This window comes from Pelobates fuscus, chromosome 1, assembly GCF_036172605.1.
Source record: "Pelobates fuscus isolate aPelFus1 chromosome 1, aPelFus1.pri, whole genome shotgun sequence".
Lineage (NCBI taxonomy): Eukaryota > Metazoa > Chordata > Amphibia > Anura > Pelobatidae > Pelobates > Pelobates fuscus.
The window spans coordinates 105,864,117-105,890,616 of NC_086317.1; the positions used below are offsets into that span (position 1 = coordinate 105,864,117).

The following is a 26,500-nucleotide window of genomic DNA, read 5'->3' on the forward strand; positions in this document are numbered from 1 at the left end:
GACGCTTAGCCGCTTCCGGTTTGCTGCCGTTACCATGGAGACACTGTGTCGCTACCGTTAATGTTTGAGAGTGACAGTGACTGGGTGACTGACAACACAATAGAGAGCTGCAAGCACTGACTCAAAATGGTGAGTGAGACCCCCGGGAAACCGGGGACATGATGTATGTGAGGATATAGAGAGAGATATGGATATAGAGACAGAGAGATAAACAGAGAGATAGATATGTATATAGAGGTAGATATGTATATAGAGATAGAGAGGTAGAGAGATATGTATGTAGGTAGATAGAGAGGTAGAGAGATATGTATGTAGGTAGATAGAGAGGTAGAGAGATATGTATGTAGGTAGATAGAGAGGTAGAGAGATATGTATGTAGGTAGATAGAGAGGTAGAGAGATATGTATGTAGGTAGATAGAGAGGTAGAGAGATATGTATGTAGGTAGATAGAGAGGTAGAGAGATATGTATGTAGGTAGATAGAGAGGTAGAGAGATATGTATGTAGGTAGATAGAGAGGTAGAGAGATATGTATGTAGGTAGATAGAGAGGTAGAGAGATATGTATGTAGGTAGATAGAGAGGTAGAGAGATATGTATGTAGGTAGATAGAGAGGTAGAGAGATATGTATGTAGGTAGATAGAGAGGTAGAGAGATATGTATGTAGGTAGATAGAGAGGTAGAGAGATATGTATGTAGGTAGATAGAGAGGTAGAGAGATATGTATGTAGGTAGATAGAGAGGTAGAGAGATATGTATGTAGGTAGATAGAGAGGTAGAGAGATATGTATGTAGGTAGATAGAGAGGTAGAGAGATATGTATGTAGGTAGATAGAGAGGTAGAGAGATATGTATGTAGGTAGATAGAGAGGTAGAGAGATATGTATGTAGGTAGATAGAGAGGTAGAGAGATATGTATGTAGGTAGATAGAGAGGTAGAGAGATATGTATGTAGGTAGATAGAGAGGTAGAGAGATATGTATGTAGGTAGATAGAGAGGTAGAGAGATATGTATGTAGGTAGATAGAGAGGTAGAGAGATATGTATGTAGGTAGATAGAGAGGTAGAGAGATATGTATGTAGGTAGATAGAGAGGTAGAGAGATATGTATGTAGGTAGGTAGAGAGATATGTATGTATGTAGGTAGGTAGAGAGATATGTATGTAGGTAGATAGAGGTAGAGAGATATGTATGTAGGTAGATAGAGAGGTAGAGAGATATGTATGTAGGTAGATAGAGAGGTAGAGAGATATGTATGTAGGTAGATAGAGAGGTAGAGAGATATGTATGTAGGTAGATAGAGAGGTAGAGAGATATGTATGTAGGTAGATAGAGAGGTAGAGAGATATGTATGTAGGTAGATAGAGAGGTAGAGAGATATGTATGTAGGTAGATAGAGAGGTAGAGAGATATGTATGTAGGTAGATAGAGAGGTAGAGAGATATGTATGTAGGTAGATAGAGAGGTAGAGAGATATGTATGTAGGTAGATAGAGAGGTAGAGAGATATGTATGTAGGTAGATAGAGAGGTAGAGAGATATGTATGTAGGTAGATAGAGAGGTAGAGAGATATGTATGTAGGTAGATAGAGAGGTAGAGAGATATGTATGTAGGTAGATAGAGAGGTAGAGAGATATGTATGTAGGTAGATAGAGAGGTAGAGAGATATGTATGTAGGTAGATAGAGAGGTAGAGAGATATGTATGTAGGTAGATAGAGGTAGAGAGATATGTATGTAGGTAGATAGAGAGGTAGAGAGATATGTATGTAGGTAGATAGAGAGGTAGAGAGATATGTATGTAGGTAGATAGAGAGGTAGAGAGATATGTATGTAGGTAGATAGAGAGGTAGAGAGATATGTATGTAGGTAGATAGAGAGGTAGAGAGATATGTATGTAGGTAGGTAGAGAGATATGTATGTAGGTAGATAGAGGTAGAGAGATATGTATGTAGGTAGATAGAGGTAGAGAGATATGTATGTAGGTAGATAGAGGTAGAGAGATATGTATGTAGGTAGGTAGATAGAGGTAGAGAGATATGTATGTAGGTAGGTAGATAGAGGTAGAGAGATATGTATGTAGGTAGATAGAGGTAGAGAGATATGTATGTAGGTAGATAGAGGTAGAGAGATATGTATGTAGGTAGATAGAGGTAGAGAGATATGTATGTAGGTAGATAGAGATCGAGAGATATGTATGTAGGTAGATAGAGATCGAGAGATATGTATGTAGGTAGATAGAGATCGAGAGATATGTATGTAGGTAGATAGAGATCGAGAGATATGTATGTAGGTAGATAGAGATCGAGAGATATGTATGTAGGTAGATAGAGATCGAGAGATATGTATGTAGGTAGATAGAGATCGAGAGATATGTATGTAGGTAGATAGAGATCGAGAGATATGTATGTAGGTAGATAGAGATCGAGAGATATGTATGTAGGTAGATAGAGATCGAGAGATATGTATGTAGGTAGATAGAGATCGAGAGATATGTATGTAGGTAGATAGAGATCGAGAGATATGTATGTAGGTAGATAGAGATCGAGAGATATGTATGTAGGTAGATAGAGATCGAGAGATATGTATGTAGGTAGATAGAGATCGAGAGATATGTATGTAGGTAGATAGAGATCGAGAGATATGTATGTAGGTAGATAGAGATAGAGAGATATGTATGTAGGTAGAGATAGAGAGATATGTATGTAGGTAGAGATAGAGAGATATGTATGTAGGTAGAGATAGAGAGATATGTATGTAGGTAGAGATAGAGAGATATGTATGTAGGTAGAGATAGAGATATGTATGTAGGTAGAGATAGAGATATGTATGTAGGTAGAGATAGAGATAGAGATCGAGAGATATGTATGTAGGGAGATAGAGATAGAGATCGAGAGATATGTATGTAGGGAGATAGAGATAGAGATCGAGAGATATGTATGTAGGGAGATAGAGATAGAGATCGAGAGATATGTATGTAGGGAGATAGAGATAGAGATCGAGAGATATGTATGTAGGGAGATAGAGATAGAGATCGAGAGATATGTATGTAGGGAGATAGAGATAGAGATCGAGAGATATGTATGTAGGGAGATAGAGATAGAGATCGAGAGATATGTATGTAGGGAGATAGAGATAGAGATCGAGAGATATGTATGTAGGGAGATAGAGATAGAGATCGAGAGATATGTATGTAGGGAGATAGAGATAGAGATCGAGAGATATGTATGTAGGGAGATAGAGATAGAGATCGAGAGATATGTATGTAGGGAGATAGAGATAGAGATCGAGAGATATGTATGTAGGGAGATAGAGATAGAGAGATATGTATGTAGGGAGATAGAGATAGAGATCGAGAGATATGTATGTAGGGAGATAGAGATAGAGATCGAGAGATATGTATGTAGGGAGATAGAGATATATGGATATAGAGATAGATAGATGGACTAGGTGGGAGGCCGAAGGTTATAATATTTGGGGTATATGGGGGGGGGGGGAATGCCCACTACTACCATGATTACACTTGTGCTGCGTCCTCCCTCCCTCCACGAGTTTAATTCTATCTCGGGATACTGTCCATCGACGGCCTAATTTCAACTATCCATTTTAATCCAATATATTGTTTAAACTGCTTAGGGGTTTTTCACTACATAGGAATTGTGGAGGACAGATAGACAATGGTATAGCTGATTTTAGGCAAAACAGACAAACTGGATTAATTCGCCATATTAAAAATACACTCCAAACAATATAACCACTACAGCACACTTTAGTGGTTATGGTGCTAGAAGCGCCTGGTGCAGCCCCCTCCATCAATGTAAGTAGTCATAGCTTGCAGACAGTTTGACTTGAGGTATCTGAGGTGTCACAGTCTGCAGTGAGTGGTTCTGGTGCCATTAGTGCCCTAGCGTCTCTCTCAATGTAAGACGTCAAACCGCTTTGGAACAGGTTGACTTCCTACCTGGGGTCTACTCGCTCCCAACCTCAGTGAGAGCTCTCTTCCTGAGCTAAGCCCGGTGGCACAGGGACAAGCTCATTGGCTGTGTGCGTTAAGTTGATGATCTGAGCCAAGGAGCTGGCCCTGCAGTGCCTAGCTCAAGAAAGCTAAAGGAAGCTACTAGCATATTCTTCTGGCTTTCAGAACTCTATGACAGCTTAACTACTTACATTGCAGCGTGCTGTAGTGTTTCTGGTGAGTGAAGTTTAATTGTCAATATATTGCAGAAAGACATGCTGCAATTATAACACGGTTTAGGAAGTGGCTGACGATTTTCAAAGGGGCTTCTTCAAGCACCATGTCCACTTCAGTGATCCTGGTGTCTGGAATCTGTATGTGCAGCTTTTCACTACACATACTAAATAAAAATCCTTTGCTGCTAGAGGTGTAACTACAGTTGTGTCATTGGGATGTCATTAGCCAGAGTTCTGAGCTGGCTAATGTGAATTCTGTGCATATTTCGAAGCACAGAGATACATTCATTGGCTGAGAGTGATAAGCTCACACAGATCCACCGTCCCGATTGCATCTTTACAGGCACTCCTACTGTGAACAGTGCACTTGGACCATGAAGAGAATGCACTCTCTATATTGTTCTGTAGTTTGTGGGCCAGCCAGACAGGCTGTCAGTCATCCTGGTGTGCTTGTTGCCAGGCTGACATGTCTATTGTGGGGAGTTCCCACGCGTGTCATCTATGGCATCGCCCCCACCACCATGTCTGACCTCTCATTGTTGCAAGCTATGCTGATGCACTCAGTCAATGAATGGACAGCAGGGTTAGCACCCTGCTTCTGCAGCTCTGTAAGATCCAGATTTCGTAAATTTCTTAAGAGGAGACCAAGCGCCTGTCATGGACCCATTATAGAGGAACAGTACCAGGAGGGTACTCCTTCGGACTGTAGTGGTTATGATTGTTAGCGTATCCCTTGTGGGCGTTTTAACAATGAATGAAGGTCCATGGCTGCCCCAACCCGGACCCCACTGGAGGCATGGCTAAGACAGGGATTACACTCTGCTTTAGTCATACCAAGTTACATGAACAATGAACAACTCTAATAGGCTGTGTGTGAGTGGTCTTCCTCATTAGCCTGAGCAGCACACAAAGGATGGAGTGCTGGGAACTCCATGAGTTCCCTGTATGAATTAAACTGTTTCGAAAACTAGAAGCCACAGCACAACTTCCACTAGTGTGTCCAATAGCTTTGTTCTTGTTTGTGAAAGAATAAAGTTGTTCATACCCACACGTGTGATGTTATATACACCATTACTGGAGCAGAAAAATGAAATTCTGCATGTGAGGGCAGGGCTGATTGGTCTTAAAGAGTAAAACAATTTTATTTTTTAAATAAGAAAATGTAAAAGTAAAATTTCACATTTAGCTTAAAAAAACTATGCGCATAAAGCAGCTTTAACTCCGTGAAGTTGTTTCTGGAGTTCCTGGGCGATACCTTACATTAAGGTGTTAACCTTGTCCAGACTGCACTATTGTACTGCACTGTTGGTGGGCATCTGTTGCTTCTCTCCCAGCTTTCTTATATCAGCTGAGCAGAGGAGGCAGGAGACAATGTGGACGGGTACCTGGCGACAAACTTTTGTTTTGAGCCATTTAAAAATGGTATGACACCTCAAAGTAAGATGGTGCATAGGGATCCCAACCCCCAGTGGCGAATGTTCCTTTAAACCGCTGCTGCTACCAAGGGGCCCCAGCTATCATTTAATACAATTGGTGTTCCTAGCCTGACAGATAAGCTGCACATAGCCCTGTAAACTGATTTAAATACCACGGCTGAGTGAATGCCACCAAATTTTTTATCAATTTTGAAAATTCTTTTAGCTTGCCTTTGTGGTCCCTCCTCTGCCCAGTATGATGCAGACACCCACGGTTTGAAAAGACACTGGGAAAGACCCTTAGCAGAAAAAACACCCCAAAGCATAATGTTTTCACCTCCATGTGTGACAGTGGGGATGCTGTTCTTGGGATCATAAGCAGCATTCCTCCTCTTCCAAACACGGCAAGTTGAGTTGATGCCAAAGAGCTCGATTTTGGTCTCATCTGATAACACTTTTACCCAGTTCTCCTCTGAATCATTCAAATGTTCATTGGCAAACTTCAGACGGGCCTGTACATGTGCTTTTTATTGAGCAGAGGGACCTTGCAGGTGCTGCAGGATGTCAGTCCTTCACGGCGTAGTGTGCTACCAATTGTTTTCTTGGTGACTATGGTCCCAGCTGCCTTGAGATCGTTAACAAGAACCTCCCATGTATTTCTGGGCTGATTCCTCACAGTTCTTATTATCATGGTAACTCCATGAGGTGAGATCTTGCATGGAGCACCAGACCGAGGGAGACTGACAGTTATTTTCTGTTTCTTCCATTTGCAAATAATTGCAACAACTGTCACCTTATCACCAAGCTGCTTGGCGATGGTCTTGTAGCTCATTCCAGCCTTGTGTAGGTCTACAATCTTGTCCTTGACATCCTTGGACATCTCTTTGCTCTTGGCCATGGTGGAGAGTTTGGAATCTGATTGATTGCTTCTGTGGGCAGGTGTCTTTTACACAGGTAACAAGCTGAGATTAGGAGCACTCCCTGTAAGAGAGTGCTCCTAATCTCAGCTCGTTAACTGTATAAAATACACCTGGGAGCCAGAAATCTTGCTGATTGTTAGAGGATCAAATGCTTATTTCACTCATTGACATGCAAATCAATGTATAACTTTTTTAATATGTGTTTTTCTGGAATTTTTTTTTTGTTTTTGTTATTCTGTCTCTCACTGTTAAAATACACCTACCATTAAAATATAGACTGATAATTTTTTTTGTCAGTGGACAAACGTTCAAAATCAGCAGGGGATCAAATACTTTTTCCCCTCACTGTACATTGAGTTTGTTTTCTTTAGTTGCATTTATTGTGTAGAAATTATTAAAGGGACACTATAGGCATGAAAACAACTTTAACTGAATTAGGTGGTTTTGTCTCACTGCTCGATTCTCTGCCATTTAGGAGTTAAATCACTGTGCCGCTCTAGTCACACTCGTCTTCCAAAACACTTCCTGTAAAGAGACATCTAATGTTTACACTTTATTACCAATTCTGTTTAATTTAAACTTTCTTATCTCCTGCTCTGTTAATGGCCTTTGGGATCACACAGAAGCCTCCTGTGTGTGTGATAAAAGTTCAATTTACAGAGCAGGAGATACGATGTCTAAAGTAAGTTAACATCTGATTGAAAATGTAGATTTTTTTTTTCATGCATGCTGTGCCAGTCACAACCAGAAGAGGTGTGACTAGGGCTGCATAAACAAAATTATTTAATTCCTAAATGGCAGATAATTGAGCAGTGAGACTTCAAGGGCATGATGTATTCACCAAAGTTTCTTTATTAAGCTATAGTGTTTTCGTAACTATATTACCCCTTTAAGGAGTTAAACTCTCCTGTAATCCAGAATAGTTCTGTGAGTGAATCAAGCATTGGGGACCTATGGTCCTTGTTCTGTAATTGCTGTTCTCCTACAATTTAATGATTCTCATAGAAAAGGATGGAATCCAATGAGAAGCTTCCATGCTTTTGCAATCTATGAATATATATATATTTATATATATATATATATATATATATATATATATATATCTATATCTATCTCTATGGGAAGCTTTAGCAGTGTTCAGCACCATGCGTTGTATACTCACGAATATGAAGACCTTCAAGAATTGAGTGCCTAATGAAGGAGTCAGTCTGACTGCCACTAGAGTCATGGCTTCAGACAACTTCAATGTGGCAATGTTTTGCATTGTCCAAAAACGAATACAGGTTTTAATACAGCAATGCTCAATTACCCATTTTTGTCCCAAACAGTTGCTCAGTTTTTCTCATAACATAAAGTGCTCACTGTAAGTTGGAGGCAAACATTCCAGCTCCCCACTTACTGTCCTTGCTTTGCTGTATTTTTCTGAATCCTCACACTACTCGCTGTATTGTTTTATCCCAAACCTTGTATATTCTAATGGAGAATATAAAAAAAAGATTAGCAGTGTTCAGAGTTATCCTAATGTGCGTTATGACGACAAAGATGAAGAACCTCAAACATTGAATGTCTTAGACAGACAGCATCTAGAAGCAATTTCTTCCTGACACCCCCTAGAAGCCTAAAAATTGTGACTCTCCCGATGAAATCTGGACTTTTGGGAGGCATGAACTAGGGTTATAGATTGTAGCTGTATAGTTGACTGTTGGAAATAGTTTTGTGTAGATTCAAAACACACCCAGCTGTATCTTTTGCATTTTGTCTTCGGTCCCACTCTGTTTTATGATGTATTGATTATGTATTTGTAGTATGCAGCCTTTTTACTGCTTTGCATTGATATTTTTTAAAAATAATGTTATTTTTCATGGAGCTTCCACATAGATTAGTGGGTATCAGTTAAGTGTGGTTCGAAAAACATTTCTTTTTTGGTTACTGAGCATAACTGGAACAGAGAAAAAGCAATGCTAATTCTTTGCCTCATTGAGTAATTCAACGCATAATTATTATATAGAATTATTGAATCATGTTTCCCCTTTTCATAGTTTAATCTGTGCTGGTACTCACTTACACTGGGAATCAGCAGAAAAATTAAGGCAGAATTAAAGGCACAGGTGTCTTAGTCATTATTACAGAACTAGCCCTTGCTTATTCTGAATGAGTACGGCTACCTATGTTTGATTACAACTAAACAGAGCATACCCATCTAGTATTATGATTTGCTTGGCAGCAAGCCTATTTGGCTGAAATAATCATGGAAATGGTTCCAGTGTTTTAGATTAGCATCGATCCACAGCTTTGACATGCCTTCTTCATTAAATAGAATTACTGAACCTAAATAAATGATATGCTATGATGTAACTTCCAGCCATCCACTTATTTATTGTCAGGAGCGTAATTTAAGCAGATATGAGGACTATAATCTTATTAAAGTAGAAATGACGCCATAATCTGTACTTAGGAAACCAATCATGCCACAACTGAGCCTTTCAGAGATTGAAAGACTGATATCAGAATACAAACTGTTCTTAAATACTGTCAAAACAAACCGAATGTTATTGGGGGAAAAAAACAACAGATTACATAAATTATAGCTAACCTGTGACTTTTCAGTTTGTTTTTTCTAATTAAGCTAGATTTTGTAAATTGCTGTTGCTTGTATTAAAAAATGTAATTTAAATAGGACTGAGTATAATCCATTTGTAACATCCACTGATGTCACCGATTAAAATGACATCACAGGCAACTATTGTGATATGCAATAGATGCCTATGGAATGTGTTAAAAAACATCAATGTCATTGTTCCTGTCCAAAGTTGGGCAGCTAATGCATAAGGTTGCTGCCTCATAAGCCGAGCTACAGGAGAAGGACTTGGTTTTAGGTTGCAGAAGCGCCCTGGAGTGATGACACTCAAATATCATTTGCAGCTTTTGTGTTTATGTAAGTTGTAGGTAGTGTAAACAAAAGACAAAAAAAAAACTATTTGATGTGTTGACTTGTATCATTCCCTGTACCTAGTTATTTGTAGCCTTTGTGTAGAAGCCAAACAAAGCGGAGAATGTTTAAATGATATAATATACTCACAACAGAGTACTACAAAGCTGATACAATACTATTACAAACAATTGCCAATTGTAGCAGTCTATTTGCAGTACTGACCTGGAATAGTCCCAGCTTTAGACTTACTAGCATGGGTATGGCTATTTTACAAAATATACTTGTCAAAAGGTATAAAGCAGGGGTAGTCAACCTTTTAATACCTACCGCCCACTTTTGTATCTTTGTTGATGTTAACATTTCCTTAGTGCCCACCAGTGCCACAGTAACTAAATTTAAAGTCCAATGTGATTTAAAAAATAATAATAATTATGTTTAGAAAGGAGGATTTAAAAAAAAAAGAAAAGAAAAAAAAAAGTACTTAAATTGATCTATTTTTTTTCCTTTTTTCCCATTTTCTATTCTACTTTTTTCTTTGTCTGTGAGGTGCTGTGTGAGTGTTTGTGTGCGAAGGGTGTAGTGTGTGTGTGTGTGTGTGTGGGGGGGAATTGTGTGTTTGTGAGGGTGGCAGTGAGGGGTACAGTGTGTGTGTGTGTGTGTGTGTGTGTATGTGTGTGAGGAGAGCAGTGTATTGTGTGTGTGATGGGGCAGTGTGTGTGAGGGGGCCAGGGTTTGTGTGTGAGGGGGGCAGTGTGGGGTAGTGTGTATTAGGGGTGCAGGGTGTGTGAGGGGGAAGGAGTGTGTGTGTGTGTGTGTGTGTGAGTGAGGGCAGTGGCGTCTCTAGGATTCATTTTTAGGGGGGGCAAATGGAGGGACAGGGACAAAAGTAGGGGGCACATTTAACCCGCCCTCGCCGCGGTTTGACCCACCCCTGCCGCATGTTAAGCCCCGCCCCCGACACAATGTGTGTTTTTTTTTTTTTTAAATAATCCCTGGTGGAGGATTCATTATTTTCCACCAGGGATTATTAAAAAACAAACACATTACCCTTGATATAGTGCCATAGTTGCCAACATTTGAAAAAAATTTCCAAGGACATTTTGCAGCACAGCTATCAATTACTGTCTGTGTATAATATCCCTGGACAGTCAGTGCTCTCTGCATAATACAGGGTTGTGTGTATAATAAATTGGGACAGTCAGTGCTCCCTGTATAGTGCTGCTCTCTGTGTAATACAGGTCTGTTTGTGTATAATATCCCAAGACAGAGAGCAGCACTATACAGGGAGCACTGACTGTCCCGGGATATTATACAGACACATGCCTGTATTATACAGAAAGCAGCACTATACAGGAAGCACTGACTATCCCGGGATATTATATACACACAGATCTGTATTATACAGATAGCTGAGCATATAACCCATGTCCCAATCTCTAGACTACTAGTACCTGTCAACAGCAGCTCCCAGAAGCGTGTAACAGGGCTAAAGTGTGCGGCAGCTCACACAGATGATTTAGCGGTAAAGTGCACTTGCTAGCAGAGCCAAACTGGGAATCCCTGGGAATCCAAAGCAGCCCTGGAAAAAAATGTATGCAATTCCTACAAGTCAATATATATATATATATATATATATATATATATATATATATATATATATATATATATATATATATATATATATATATATATATATATATATATATATATATATATATAATTACAGTAAGCACACAAGCGCAAATATGCTTACTGACAGACAAAACTCTCTGACTCACACACAGGCTTACTGACAGACAAAACTCTCTGACTCACACACAAGCTTACTACAGACAAACTCAATTGTATAAACAGAAAGCTCACTACAAAGTTCAGGGACACACACAAGCTCACTAAAGACAAGCTCACTGACACACACATGCTCACTAAATAGAAGCTCACTGACACACACAAGCAGTACTATTTTAACACCGTTAAGGGCCCCTGGGCAAAGCAATGCACTGGGGCCCATCCTACACAACAACTCACAGGAATTTTAATTATTGATAGACTGCTGAGTCCATACACACACACACACACACACACACACAGATTGTTGAGTCCATACACACACACACACACACACACACAGATACAGACTGCTGAGTCCATACACACACACACACACACAGATACAGACTGCTGAGTCCATACACACACACACACACACACAGACACAGACTGCTGAGTCCATACACACACAGACACAGACTGCTGAGTCCATACACACACAGACACAGACTGCTGAGTCCATACACACACAGACACAGACTGCTGAGTCCATACACACACAGACACAGACTGCTGAGTCCATACACACACAGACACAGACTGCTGAGTCCATACACACACAGACACAGACTGCTGAGTCCATACACACACAGACACAGACTGCTGAGTCCATACACACACAGACACAGACTGCTGAGTCCATACACACACAGACACAGACTGCTGAGTCCTTACACACACACACACACACAGACTGCTGAGTCCTTACACACACACACACAGACTGCTGAGTCCTTACACACACACAGACTGCTGAGTCCATACACACACAGACTGCTGACTCTATACACACACAGACTGCTGAGTCCATACACACACAGACTGCTGAGTCCATACACACACAGACTGCTGAGTTCATATACACACACACACACACAGACTGCTGAGTCCATACACACACACACACAGACTGCTGAGTCCATACACACACACACACAGACACACAGTGTGCTGAGTACATATACACACACACACACAGACTGCTGAGTCCTTACACACACACAGACTGCTGAGTCCTTACACACACACAGACTGCTGAGTCCTTACACACACACACACAGACTGCTGAGTCCTTACACACACACACAGACTGCTGAGTCCTTACACACACACACAGACTGCTGAGTCCTTACACACACACACAGACTGCTGAGTCCTTACACACACACACAGACTGCTGAGTCCTTACACACACACACAGACTGCTGAGTCCTTACACACACACACAGACTGCTGAGTCCTTACACACACACACACAGACTGCTGAGTCCTTACACACACACACACACACACAGACTGCTGAGTCCTTACACACACACACACAGACTGCTGAGTCCTTACACACACACAGACTGCTGAGTTCTTACACACACACAGACTGCTGAGTCCTTACACACACACAGACTGCTGAGTCCTTACACACACACAGACTGCTGAGTCCATACACACACAGACTGCTGAGTCCATACACACACAGACTGCTGAGTCCATACACACACAGACTGCTGAGTCATACACACACACACAGACTGCTGAGTCATACACACACACACAGACTGCTGAGTCATACACACACACACAGACTGCTGAGTCATACACACACACACACAGACTGCTGAGTCATACACACACACAGACTGCTGAGTCATACACACACACAGACTACTGAGTCATACACACACACAGACTGCTGAGTCCATACACACACACACACACACACACACAGACTGCTGAGTCCATACACACAGAGACTGCTGAGTCCATACACACACACACACAGAGACTGCTGAGTCCATACACTCACACGTCCATATACACACACAGACCTCTGAGTCCATACACACAGACACAGACTGCTGAGTCCATACACACAGACACAGACTGCTGAGTCCATACACACAGACACAGACTGCTGAGTCCATACACACAGACACAGACTGCTGAGTCCATACACACAGACACAGACTGCTGAGTCCATACACACAGACACAGACTGCTGAGTCCATACACACAGACACAGACTGCTGAGTCCATACACACAGACACAGACTGCTGAGTCCATACACACAGACACAGACTGCTGAGTCCATACACACAGACACAGACTGCTGAGTCCATACACACAGACACAGACTGCTGAGTCCATACACACAGACACAGACTGCTGAGTCCATACACACAGACACAGACTGCTGAGTCCATACACACAGACACAGACTGCTGAGTCCATACACACAGACACAGACTGCTGAGTCCATACACACACACACACACACACACACAGACTGCTGAGTCTATACACACACACACACACACACACACACAGACTGCTGAGTCTATATACACACACACACACACAGACTGCTGAGTCTATACACACACACACAGACTGCTGAGTACACACACACACAGACTGCTGAGTACATACACACACACAGACTGCTGAGTCCATACACACAGACACACACACACACACACACACACAGACTGCTGAATCCATACACACAGACACACACACACACACACACACAGACTGCTGAATCCATACACACAGACACACACACACACACACATAGACTGCTGAGTCCATACACACACATACAGACTTCTGAGTCCATACACACACACAGACTGCTATGTCCATACACACACACACACACACACACACACAGACTGCTGAGTCCATACACACACACAGACTGCTATGTCCATACACACACACACATACACACACACACACAGACTGCTGAGTCCATACACACACACACACACACACGCACATCAAGCCTACCTGTCACTGCAGCCTGTTGCTGGGGGTCAGACAGCCATCTTCTGCAGCAGCAAGGGCTGACACACACACGCACATCAAGCCTACCTGTCACTGCAGCCTGTTGCTGGGGGTCAGACAGCCATCTTCTGCAGCAGCAAGGGCTGCTGCTTTACGGCGGGGGCGGGCTTATGTGCGGGAGGCGGGGCTTGGTTTGGGGGTGGGGCCTGTGCCGGGGAGCCTGGCAGTGCTCTCTCCGGCCCCAACATCTCTGCACAAACAGCACCCAGCTCCTCTGGCCAGACTGCCCTGCATTCCCTCGGGCTGTAACACACTGTTACAGTCCGAGGGAATATAATTGAAGAACATGGCCAGCAAGTTGCTGGCATTTGGGGGGGCCCATGGGGGGGCACAGCATGATGTAGGGGGGGCCATGGCCCCCTCTGGCCCCCTCCTAGCGACGCCACTGTGTGAGGGGGAAGTCTGTGTGTGTGTGTGTGTGTGTGTGTGTGTGAGGGGGAGGTCTGTGTGTGTGAGGGGTATAATGTGTGTGAGGGGTGTAGTGTGTGAAGGGTGCACAGTGTCTATGCTGTGTGTAGGTGGGTGAGATGTGAAAATCTATCTTAATGTCTTCCCCTCCCTTCTTCTTAGCTTTTACCAGGGAGAGGCGACATAATGCTGCAAGCCCTGGTGGTCCAGTGGTGGCATGTTCACTTTAGCCTGCAGCTCCTCTGGCTGCAAGCTGACTCTAAGTGCCAGTGATTACAACAAGGTTTATAAGAAGGCTTACAGCAAAGCTGGCTCTGCATTGGCCAGCAGGGGAGATGAAAGGATCTCCCCTGCCGGTGTTGGACCACGGCCATCGGGGCCCACCAGGCGTTTTCTCCAGAACCCACCACCGCCCACCTAAAATCCCAAACCGCCCACTAGTGGGCGGCAGGGACCAGGTTGACTACCCATGGTATAAAGCATCCAAACTACTTGTCTATCATGGCAATCTACTTGACCTGACACATAAAATAGTGTCAATTAGAAAGGTTGGGGCCCTAGTGCTGAGAGCCCTGAATATTGACATAGTTATTCAATGAACTCAGAATTTTAGCAAGATAAAGTGGCTTTATCACCTCTTACTCACATTTCTTAAATAGTTTTTTCTTCTTCTCAGAATCTGTTCTTCATTTCTGATCGATTTGTCTTTAAAACATGAGACAAAGAAGGGACTATTTTGTCCTATGTATTTTTCTTACGCCTGACCAGTCTTGACATAGGATGGATCTTAGGGAATCTCCACTTCCTTTGTTAGCTTGACAAACTTGACAAAAAAGCTAGAGCTTACCTTAAACTCCACCCTTTGTCAAAATTTGTAAGAGTAGGAAACATATACAAGGCAAATTAGTCTATCCTTTGTCCATCCCATGAAGCTCCTGCCACACCATATTTGTGTTGATATTAATGCAGTGTAAGTTTGGTACTCTTCAGCCATGAAATCAGCAGAGCGTTGGTGACTTTTGCGCACCATTCACCTCATCACTCTGTGATCCCACTCTGTGACTTTACACGGTCTTCCACTGTGGCTGAGTTGCTGTTCCTAAACGTTTCCACTTTCCAATAATACCGCTTCCAGTTGACTGTGGAATATCTAGCAGGGATGAAATTTCAGGAACTGACTTATTGCAAAGATGGTATCCTATCACAGTACCACGCTTGAATTCACTGAGCTCTTCAGAATGACCATTTCTTCACAAATGTGTGTAAATGCAGGCTGCATGGCTAGGTGCTTAATTTTATACACCTGTATCCATGTTTCTTTCAGAAACACCATGAAGTACCTTGCTATTAAAGGAAATGTGGAAAAATACAAAATGCTCTTCTAACACAGGGCCTCATTGTAACACGCCACTAAGCATGAAGAAGCAATACAATAATATGCTTCTTACAATGTCCAAATGTCTGTTGTTTTTGCTGCAAACCTTTCTTTGTTTGCAGTCGTTGCAGTTAATTCCTTGCTTAGCATGTATTCTGATCTGTCTGCTTTACTCACACATTATTATTTGTGTACTTTATCCTTGTTCTTTGTTTTTACTGCTGCCCAATGTTTAGATATGGCTTTGCCGTGCTTCTTCTTTTTATAGCATTCTGAAGGTCTACTTGTCTCCCTCTTAATATAAATATAATTATTTTTTTTATCTCCAGTAAACGTGAAAATATTTCTTGGAATATACATATCTGAAAATAACTCTAGTTTGAGATCATCTCTACGTTCCTAGTCCATGATTAAGTTGTCTTCCTGTATATTAATTGTTTGTTAAGGACGAGTTTCACAAGTCTATATTGTAGGAATTGGGTAAACTATCTAGACATTAGGAGCCAAACACGATTTTTATTGATTTATTTTACATTTAATTTTTTAAAGAGTGAAGGAAGCAGTACTTCTAAAGAGTTCTAAATGAAATATTCCACTAGTGGCATTTTTAACCCAGATCCCATGTTTATTATATCGGCCCATACTTTTTTCTTTGAAATTTTTATATATATTCATTTACATTTTTATTCCAACATCTTTTAAAGTTACTGCTTTAGTTTAAGAACTAAGAGTTCCAGATATGGTATATGCTTTTCTCAACCATCCTTAATCCTTGTATAACTGTTTTCTTGAAAAGTGTTTTACGTTATTTAAAGCATAGTAATTCACAATACGGCTATGTAGAAATGTTGAAAACATCTAAAGTTGGAGCACAATGTGCTTGTCCATCATGACAACCTACTTGTCCTGACTCAAAATGTAATGTGTGTGCTGGGTGTATATTGTGTATTTTAATGTAGATGTCCCCCCACTTTATGGGGTTTCTTGGATCCCTTGTGGTCCAGCAGTTGGTTTTGGATCCCTGGTGGTCTAGTGTGGGAGTGTGAGGTTTTACACATCTCAGTAATTGATTTGTCTTGGTTCGGCAGTTAGTATGTCAGAGTGTATGCTGTAAATCCCAGTGGCTGAGCTCTGACTAACTAGAGACAGATGGACCTGTCTGAGGTGCAAACCTCTTGCTGCTCCCGATCTCTGTCCTTCTCAGGCAGCCCAGCCGGTTTCCCCCAGCAGAGATAAAAGTTTTAAAAAAGCTACCTGCCCAGCACCCAGAAATATATGTCCCGGGCATTGGGTGAAATGAAGTCTGCATGCCTCAAGTCTCTTAATCTCTGGTAAGGGTTATTAGCACCAGCATATCAATAAGGATCAGTCAGTGCCAAAACTACTTCCCATTCTCATGGAGGTCAGATTGAAACTAGGGGGATGTCCAGGGCAAGTCAAGATTGTGTAGGATAATCAGTACTTTATGTTCAACAAATCTCACTCCTCCTTTCTCACCATAAGGTAGTGCCAGGCATTCTGAAAGTCCTGGGGTATTAAACTATAATCTGGAGCCTTAGTGTCTGTAAGAGTGAACTGGTGAAGGAAGAGGTAAAATGAGATTTGTGTATTGATCTCCTGTTCCTTCCTTAGCTTCTGTGGATTTATCTCGAATTACTCTCTTTCCAAACAATTCAGGCATCAGATAACTGGGTACTGCTCGTGTACAAATTTACCAGATTAGATGTTTGTGGTGTTATAGATGGAGTTGATGTCACAGAACCTGAAAATAATTGTTTTCTTTAAAGACACACTACACCAGAAGAACTACAGCATAATGATATAAACAAAGTATTTAAACAGGAAAGGTCCGTTCAGATAACTCTGGTTTTCAAGTACGTCGAAATGTAGTGGTTCTGGTGCAAAGACACTCTCTCTGCAGTCTGACTATTATACTAAAGCCACTCATAGTGGTTGTCACATTTAGACAGTCATAAGAGGTCCTTCCTGGTGCATGTCTGCAATCTTTGGAAGACCATTGTTCTACATCTTCATACTCTGCATGAAGACACTAAAAGCTCCTTCTAGAAATTCATTGATCCAGTGCATCTCTATGAGTAGATGCCAGTTGGTGCAACATGGTGCCTGCAACACATGCACACTAGCCCCTCAATGCTTCCCTATGTGGAAGCATTGAGTTTGCGGAAATCATGGAGGACTATAGGTTGTCGACCCCATCTCCTTAAAGGGACACTATAGTCACTAGTTGTTCTGGTATCTACAGCCGGTCCCTGCATGCTTTTTAATAACACTGCCTTAATAACACTAGGTGTTTACATTACGCCTAGTAACACCTCTAGTGACAGTCATACAGACAGCCACTAGAGGTATTTCGTAGCCCAGTGCTGCACAATGTGCAGCACCTATGTTCAGCATCTCTACAGTCTGCATGGAGGAGCTGAATGTTGGCCACTCAGAGGGCCACTAGAAGTGCTTCCTGGGTGCAGCACTGACATTCAGCATCTCCACACTCTGCATGGAGATGCTGAATGCTCCCCATAGAGACTCATTGATTCAATACATCTTTCAATACATCTTTATGAGGAAATACTGATTGGCGTAGTGCAGCGTTTTGTCGTGCATGCAAAATAACCTCCCAATGCTTTTCCATGTGAAAGCATTGGAGTGGCTGAGATCGTCAAATTTGATGACGAGGAGGTAAAGCGTGGCAGGGTGCTGGAATAAAGGTAAATAAAATGTATTCCTGACACTATAGTGTTCCTTTAAACTATTTGAATTGCATCTGTTTTTTTTAAAGGGACAATATAGCCAACAAAACAACGTTAGCTTAATTAAGTAGTTTTGATGTATAGATCATGCCCCTGCAGTCTCATTGCCCAATTATCTGCCATTTTGGATTTAAATCACTTTGTTTATGCAGCCCTAGCCACATCTCCCTGCTTGTGACTTACGCAGCCTGTAAAAAAAGTTCTTTTTAATGTTTACATTTCTTTTATTCTGTTTAATTTTGAATATATTATTTATCTCCTGCTCTTTTGATAGCTTGCTAGACTCTGCAGGAGCCTCCTGTATGTAATTAAAGTTAAATTTACAGAGCAGGATATAAACACTTTTAAAATAAGTTACATCTGAAACTCGTTTTCCTGACACTACAGCTTCCCCCTCTGTCAAGCCCATGGTGCAGAAGGCTTGAGGACGTCCAGCGTCCTGTAGGCGACCAAAAGTCGCCTATCCAACTGGAGGTCCCTCTAGTGGTTGTCTGGTACACAGCCACTAGAGGAGGAGTTAACCCTAGCAGGTAATTATTGCAGTTTATAAAAACTGCAATAATCACATGCTCAGGGTTAAGGGTGATGGAAGTTTGCACCCAGACCACTTTAATGAGATGAAGTGGTCTGGGTGCCTACAGTGTTCCTTTAATTTCTAAATAGCTGAGAATTGAGCAGTGATGTATCGATGAAGGTTAACAAGCTGTATGACTTAGTGTCTTTCTAGTGTCTGCGTAGTTTAGTCTAGGTGTCCGCTCCTCTACAGGCACTCTGCATTTGTACATTTTGAAGCCATACTAATCATTTGGTTATAATTGTAAAGTTGAGGGTTTAGCCAAAATGTTGGCCTATGTTTATTTTATTTAGGAGCACAATAGACCTATGTATGAGTATGTTTTACATTGTTATTATCCAGGGAAAGTTACCTCTGCTTATTTGTATATGCAACTCTCCAAAATAGTAGGACTAATAATAATATTGTTTTTCGGAAACTAGGCAGATTGTAGGTCACACTGATAAACAAAATAGTGTGATGGACATATTAACGTAAATGTAGGCAGTGCCAGCCAGATGTGTTGCTTTAGGGGGACTTAGAATGCAAGATCCCTGAATGTGTGTATCTACACTGAGGGCTAAGGTTCTGATTAACTCCCAGTGAGGAGATCTGGCTGGGAGAGCCGCTTTGCAGCAACATCACATTCGGCTAACTAGTCTGCCCTCCGGAGCTCAGCCAGTCAAAGTGGTCTGAGTGGCTAAAGACACACAAACCTGCAGCTTAGCCAGAGTTAATAGAAGTCACATGGGGAGGGATAATGGGGAAGTTTGGTACAGTAAACAAAGAGAAGTGGGGAATAGAGACAAAATAGAGGTGTGAGATAGATACAATAAGAGGTGAGAAAAGATTGGAGGGAGTGGGGAAATTCGGAGAGGGGAGATACAAAGGTGGAGGAAATAGGGACTCCAGGCAAGAAAATGTACACACACATCATTCATATATGCGCACCACAGAAATGCACACAATCATTGCATTACAAATCATTTGGTGATTTAATTAGTGGTAATACATAGTCAGACTTTTCAGCAAAGTCTCTAAGGAGGTAAGATGCATGCTTTTTAATCATGTGAAATGAGGGATTGTTTTGGAAAGATAATACCCTGTTTACACAATTATTTAAAATGATGAATCACTCGCAAAAACGATTATGCATAGTATGTAATTGATGATCTTTTGTCTTTAACCACATACAAATAGGCAGGATTTGAAAAGACACATGAAAGTGATTAGATTATTATTTTTTTTTTTTTAAAGTGACTTAAAGGACCACTATATTGCCAGGAAAACATACTCGTTTTCCTGGCACTATAGTGCCCTGAGGGAGCCCCCACCCTCAGTGTCCCATTCCCGTGGCGCTGAAAGCGGAGGAAGGGGTTAATCCCTTACCTTTTTTCCCCCCGCCGGGCTCCCTCGGTGCTGGGACTCTCCTCCCTCTTCTCCTGTCATCGGCTGAATGCTTTCCTATGGACGCTGGCGTCTTCTCACTGTGAAAATCACAGTGGGAAGCGCCTCTAGCGGCTGTCAATGAGACAGCCACTAGAGGCTGGATTAACCCTATTGTAAACATAGCAGTTTCTCTGAAACTGCTATGTTTACAGCAGGCAGGGTTAATCCTAGATGGACCTGGCACCCAGACCACTTCATTAAGCTGAAGTAGTCTGGGTGCCTATAATGGTCTTTTAATAGAGCTGGAAGTCACAGCTCTTGTATAAGCTTAGATTTCTGTTTTCAGAAACAAAGCGACCATTTCTGCTTTACAACTTCACTGCACACTGTCAGAGGTCTTGTATAAACTTCACACGTTTCTGTTTGTGTAAACAAAATAAACTCTTTTTAACTTAGAAGTTCTTGTCATATATATGTGTATGTATACGGGTACTGAGATACAGTGTGCTGGTATGATGGTGAGTGAAACTGCCATTTCATGATTGATGGAGCCAAGTGGAATTCCTCTTCGTGATGCTGAACTCTGAAATCGTAGAGTTCATTAAAATTCAGTTCTTCTCCCATCATGCTGAGATTCATAGTGTTCAGTTAGATTTTTTTAGCAATCTATTTTCTACTTATGGGCGTCCAACCTGACCTTTGTTCTGTTTTATTAGATTTAAAAATATATATATATTTGTATATAAAAGGGACACTCCGAGCACTTGAAGTGCTTATACTTCTCTATCTCTCAGGATCCTGTTACTTACAAGTACAGGAATTTGCACTTTACAATTCTGCCAGCACCTCTGAATGTTGTCTTAGGAAAGGTATCCTTCCTTTTGCCTGTACTGGTACTTGTACATTTGCATTCCTTTGTCAGGCACTTGAGTATCTTTCAATGCAAAAACATCAAACACTATAGGCACCCAGACCACTTCATCTCATTGAAGTGGTTTGTGTGCATAGTTCCAGGTCCCTTCACCCCCGAAAAGGTCATTATTGTACTTTTCAATAAACTGTAATAATTACCTGTCAGGATTAACTCTAGCGGCTGTCTTCTGCACCACAGGAGCTGTAGTGCCAGGAAAACAACTTTAGTTTCTCAACTATACTATAGTTTCCTATTAAGCTGCTCAGGTTCTATTGGATTTTTGCACTGTTTTCAGTAGTTTTTTTGGGTTTTTTTTGAATGAAACTACTGCTAAGTGCTGAATGACATATCCTATAAGCCTTTACATATCACATTTTTAGGGGATATGCACCGTGATTCCACTGAGATGTGATGGTTTTGCCGCAGATGATGGAAATTTCTCAATCACTTTAAAGGGACACTATAGTCACCTGAACAACTACAGCTTAATGAAGCAGTTTTGGTATATAGAACATGCCCCTGCAGCCTCACTGCTTAATCCTCTGCCATTTAGGAGTTAAATCCCTTAGTTTATGAACCCTAGTCACACCTCCCTGCATGTGACTTGCACAGCCTTCCATAAACACTTCCTGTAAAGAGAGCCCTATTTAGGCTTTCTTTATTGCAAGTTCTGTTTAATTAAGATTTTCTTATCCCCTGCTATGTTAATAGCTTGCTAGACCCTGCAAGAGCCTCCTGTATGTGATTAAAGTTCAATTTAGAGATTGAGATACAATTATTTAAGGTAAATTACATCCGTTTGAAAGTGAAACCAGTTTTTTTTTCATGCAGGCTCTGTCAATCATAGCCAGGGGAGGTGTGGCTAGGGCTGCATAAACAGAAACAAAGTGATTTAACTCCTAAATGACAGTGAATTGAGCAGTGAAATTGCAGGGGAATGATCTATACCAGGGGTAGGCAACCTTTTAGCAGCACTGTGCCGATATAGGATTGTGATGTCCCGTAGCGTGCCGATCATCAGGCCTGTCACTACCAGGCAAGCTAACCAAGCAATTGCTTGGGGCCCCGAGCTGGCCTGGGACCCCAAGCAGGGCCGGCCATTTCTATAAGGCTGCAGCCGCCTGAGCGCTCTATAGAGAGCCTCAGGCGGCTGCAGCACTGCCTCTCTTGTCATCTCCCCTTCCCTGTAGCGTGGCCGAGCTCCTCTTCCTCCTGTCAGTCCGGCTGGGTACCACGCGGTACAGGAGATTTAGTTTCCTGTTCACTGCCGGACTGACAGGAAGTGCACCCTGAGCTCGGCCACGCTACAGGGAGGGGGAGGTGACAAGAACATAGGGAGGGGGGGGGGAGTAAAAAGAACATAGGCGGGGGAGTAAGAAGGACACGGGGGAGGGGAGTAAAATGGACACGGGGAGGGGAGTAAGAAGGACACAGGGGGAGGGGAATAAGAAGGACCCATGGGAGGGGAATAAGAAGGACCCATGGGAGGGGAATAAGAAGGACACAGGGGGAGGGGAATAAGAAGGACACAGGGGGAGGGGAATAAGAAGGACACAGGGGGAGGGGAATAAGAAGGACACAGGGGAGGGGAATAAGAAGGACACAGGGGGAGGGGAATAAGAAGGACATGGGGAGGGGGGAGAGTAGTAAGAAGAACATAGGGGGGAGTAGTAAGAAGAACATAGGGAGGGCGAGTAGTAAGAAGAACATAGGGAGGGGGAGGAGTAAGAAGAACATAGGGAGGGGGGAGGAGTAAGAAGAACATGGGGCAGAAGAACACGGAGGGGGAGGAGTAAGAAGAACACGGGGGGGTGAGGAGATGAGGAGAACACAGGGAGGGGGAGGTGAGGAGAAGTGGAGATTAGGAGAACACAGGGAGGGGGGAGGTGAGGAGAAGGGGAGATTAGGAGAACACATGGAGGGGGGTGAGGAGAAGGGGAGATGAGGAGAATACAGGGAGGGGGTGAGGAGAAGGGGAGATGAGGAGAACACAGGGAGGGGGTGAGGAGAAGGGGGGATGAGGAGAATACAGGGAGGGGGTGAGGAGAAGGGGAGATGAGGAGAACACAGGGAGGGGGTGAGGAGAAGGGGGGATGAGGAGAACACAGGGAGGGGGTGGAGAAGGGGAGATGAGGAGAACACAGGGAGGGGGTGGAGAAGGGGAGATGAGGAGAACACAGGGAGGGGTTGTGAGGAGAAGGGGAGATGAGGAGAACACAGGGAGGGGGGTGAGGAGAAGGGGAGATGAGGGGGTTGAGGAGAAGGGGAGATGAAGAGAACACAGGGAGGGGTGAGGAGAAGGGGAGATGAGGAGAACACAGGGAGGGGGGTGAGAAGAAGGGGAGATGAGAACACAGGGAGGGGGCGTGAGGAGAAGGGGAGATGAGGAGAACACAGGGAGGGGGGGTGAGGAGAAGGGGAGATGAGGAGAACACAGGGAGGGGGTGAGGAGAAGGGGAGATGAGGAGAACACAGGGAGGGGGGTGAGGAGAAGGGGAGATGAGGAGAACACAGGGAGGGGGGTGAGGAGAAGGGGAGATGAGGAGAACACAGGGAGGGGGGGTGAGGAGAACACAGGGAGGGGGTGAGGAGAACACAGGGAGGGGGTGAGGAGAACACAGGGAGGGGGTGAGGAGAACACAGGGAGGGGGTGAGGAGAACACAGGGAGGGGGGGTGAGGAGAACACAGGGAGGGGGGGTGAGGAGAACACAGGGAGGGGGTGAGGAGAACACAGGGAGGGGGGTGAGGAGAACACAGGGAGGGGGGGTGAGGAGAACACACGGAGGGGGGGTGAGGAGAACACAGGGAGGGGGGGTGAGGAGAACACAGGGAGGGGGGTGAGGAGAACACAGGGAGGGGGGGTGAGGAGAACACAGGGAGGGGGGTGAGGAGAACACAGGGAGGGGGGTGAGGAGAACACAGGGAGGGGGGTGAGGAGAACACAGGGAGGGGGGTGAGGAGAACACAGGGAGGGGGGTGAGGAGAACACAGGGAGGGGGTGAGAAGAAGGGGAGATGAGGAGAACACAGGGAATTTTCAATTGTTGAAAATGTTCAAGTTTTATGCACATTATATGCAACAGCAGTATTTGCACTGTAAACCTTTTTTATTTATATAAAAAGTGTGGGTGAACTTAAACTGGGCCCCCAAATTCCTTCAAACGGCCCTGCCGATCCTATTTTTTTAAATTGAGGTGTGTGCTGCCGTATTCTGCTTGTGTTATTTATACTGTAATTGCTTTGTATCGTTGTATTTGTGCGTATATGAGCGATTATATTGTATATGTTCATGAGTAGTTTATGGTATTGTGTATGATACATATGAATGTGGGCTGTGTATGAGGGCTGCTTGTGGAATTGTGTGTAGATGGATATGTCACATTGTGTGTTAGATAGTGTATGGGGGCTCTTTGGGGTTTTGCACGTGAGAGGCTGCATGTGGGATTGTGTGCATGTATGTAGATTGTTAGTGGTGTTGCGTTTGTGGGGATTGTGTGTATGTTTGTGTGTGGGCTGTTCGTATTATTTGTATGAGGGGAGGCTTATTCTGCAGGTTTGTGTATATCTAGCAGTGTGGGTGGCTTCCCTGGGTTCCAGTGGGGACCAGCCTGGGCAGGTACAGGTCAAGGACAGGAGCTGCAACATCAGCTGTGGGCTGCCCTACTACAGTGTGGATTCCCATTCACAAGTGCTGGGAGGAAGTGATCTGAGATCACTTCCTCTAAGTGCTGCAATGCATAAATTGAGGATTGTCCTTCACTACCTCTTTGTATTAGCAGATATCTGAAGTTTCACTGAGACTCCTGATAGGCCAGACCCTGTTTGGCTCTAGCAGCCTTGAGTGCCGTGGAAAGACACCTCGAGTGCCGTGCATGGCACTAGTGCCGTAGGTTGCCTACCCCTGATCTATACACTAAAACTGCTTTATTTAGCTAAAGGTGACTATAGTGTTCCTTTAAATCCTTTACTGTTAATTTATTTTTAAGCACTTTAAGCACGTTTTTGAGTCAGCTTATTTCGTAAACCGGGTTAGTTCTGTCTTACCCGTGGTTCTGCTTTTGGTCTGACTATTTGTACACACCCTAGTACAGGCAGTCTCCTGTTTGTTTCCTGATTGCGTTCTGTGCGTATTTTTATCCTCTTTCCCCTATCCACATTCTACTAATGGAATTCTCACTCTTGATTCAGCATGTGGGTGAATCATAGCACAATGAAGCCTATCAAGTGTAAAATGGTAATTAGATTTCACAGAAAATAATTCTCTATTTGCTTGATCTTTTGGTCAGCTCTATTGTAAAAATCTGTGTTAAAAATATTACACAGGATTCTTCATAACATTGGTCACAAATGATGGCTCATTGTGCACAGGGACAGATTTGCTGCCAATATTTTTATGCTTAGCATATTAAAATTGTTTATCACAATTTAGTAGTGTGTTGTTTATTGATTTGTTTGTCTTTCAAAAAAGTGCCATTTTAATGTGTCCCTTCTTTTTGATGACACATACATTTTCTGTTAGAATATGCTGCAGCTTTCATTGCTCAAACATTCTTTCTTTTACTCTTGACTCGCTTCAAATAACTGGTGGGTGTAATTTGTGTTAAAGATAAATTCTTTATTAAAAACTGTCTTGTTTATTTATTGGACGTTTGTTAAAAAAACAAAAAAACAAAAAAAAAAACAACCTTACTTAGTACCATCAGCAGAGTTACACAACTCGTGATATAGTCCTGTTATTATTCTTGAATGATTTCTAACAAAATCTTTGTCTTCTATGTAAAGTGTATGAATGTATAACCAGATGTCCAGCTATTGATCCATCAGTTTTGATTGCTGACATCATATGTGTCTCCTTGCACAATGAGCAGTAATAGATGCATGTGATGGTCCGCTGGCACTCTGACCGAGTACCTCCACCAATCGATGCTCTTAGTGCTTGCCGAGGACTCTGAGCACTCCA

At 42.8% G+C, this 26,500-nt stretch overlaps 1 protein-coding gene across 1 annotated transcript in view; it reads left to right on the forward strand.

The window, feature by feature from the left end:
- The first annotated feature begins 5 nt into the window (after window positions 1-5).
- NME7 (NME/NM23 family member 7) overlaps window positions 6-26,500 on the forward strand; it is a 252,898-nt gene continuing 226,403 nt past the window's right edge. The window contains exon 1 of the mRNA XM_063450152.1: window positions 6-129. Within this exon, the coding sequence (XP_063306222.1) occupies window positions 127-129 (3 nt within the window). The 5' untranslated portion in view covers window positions 6-126. The remainder of the gene's footprint in view (window positions 130-26,500) is intronic.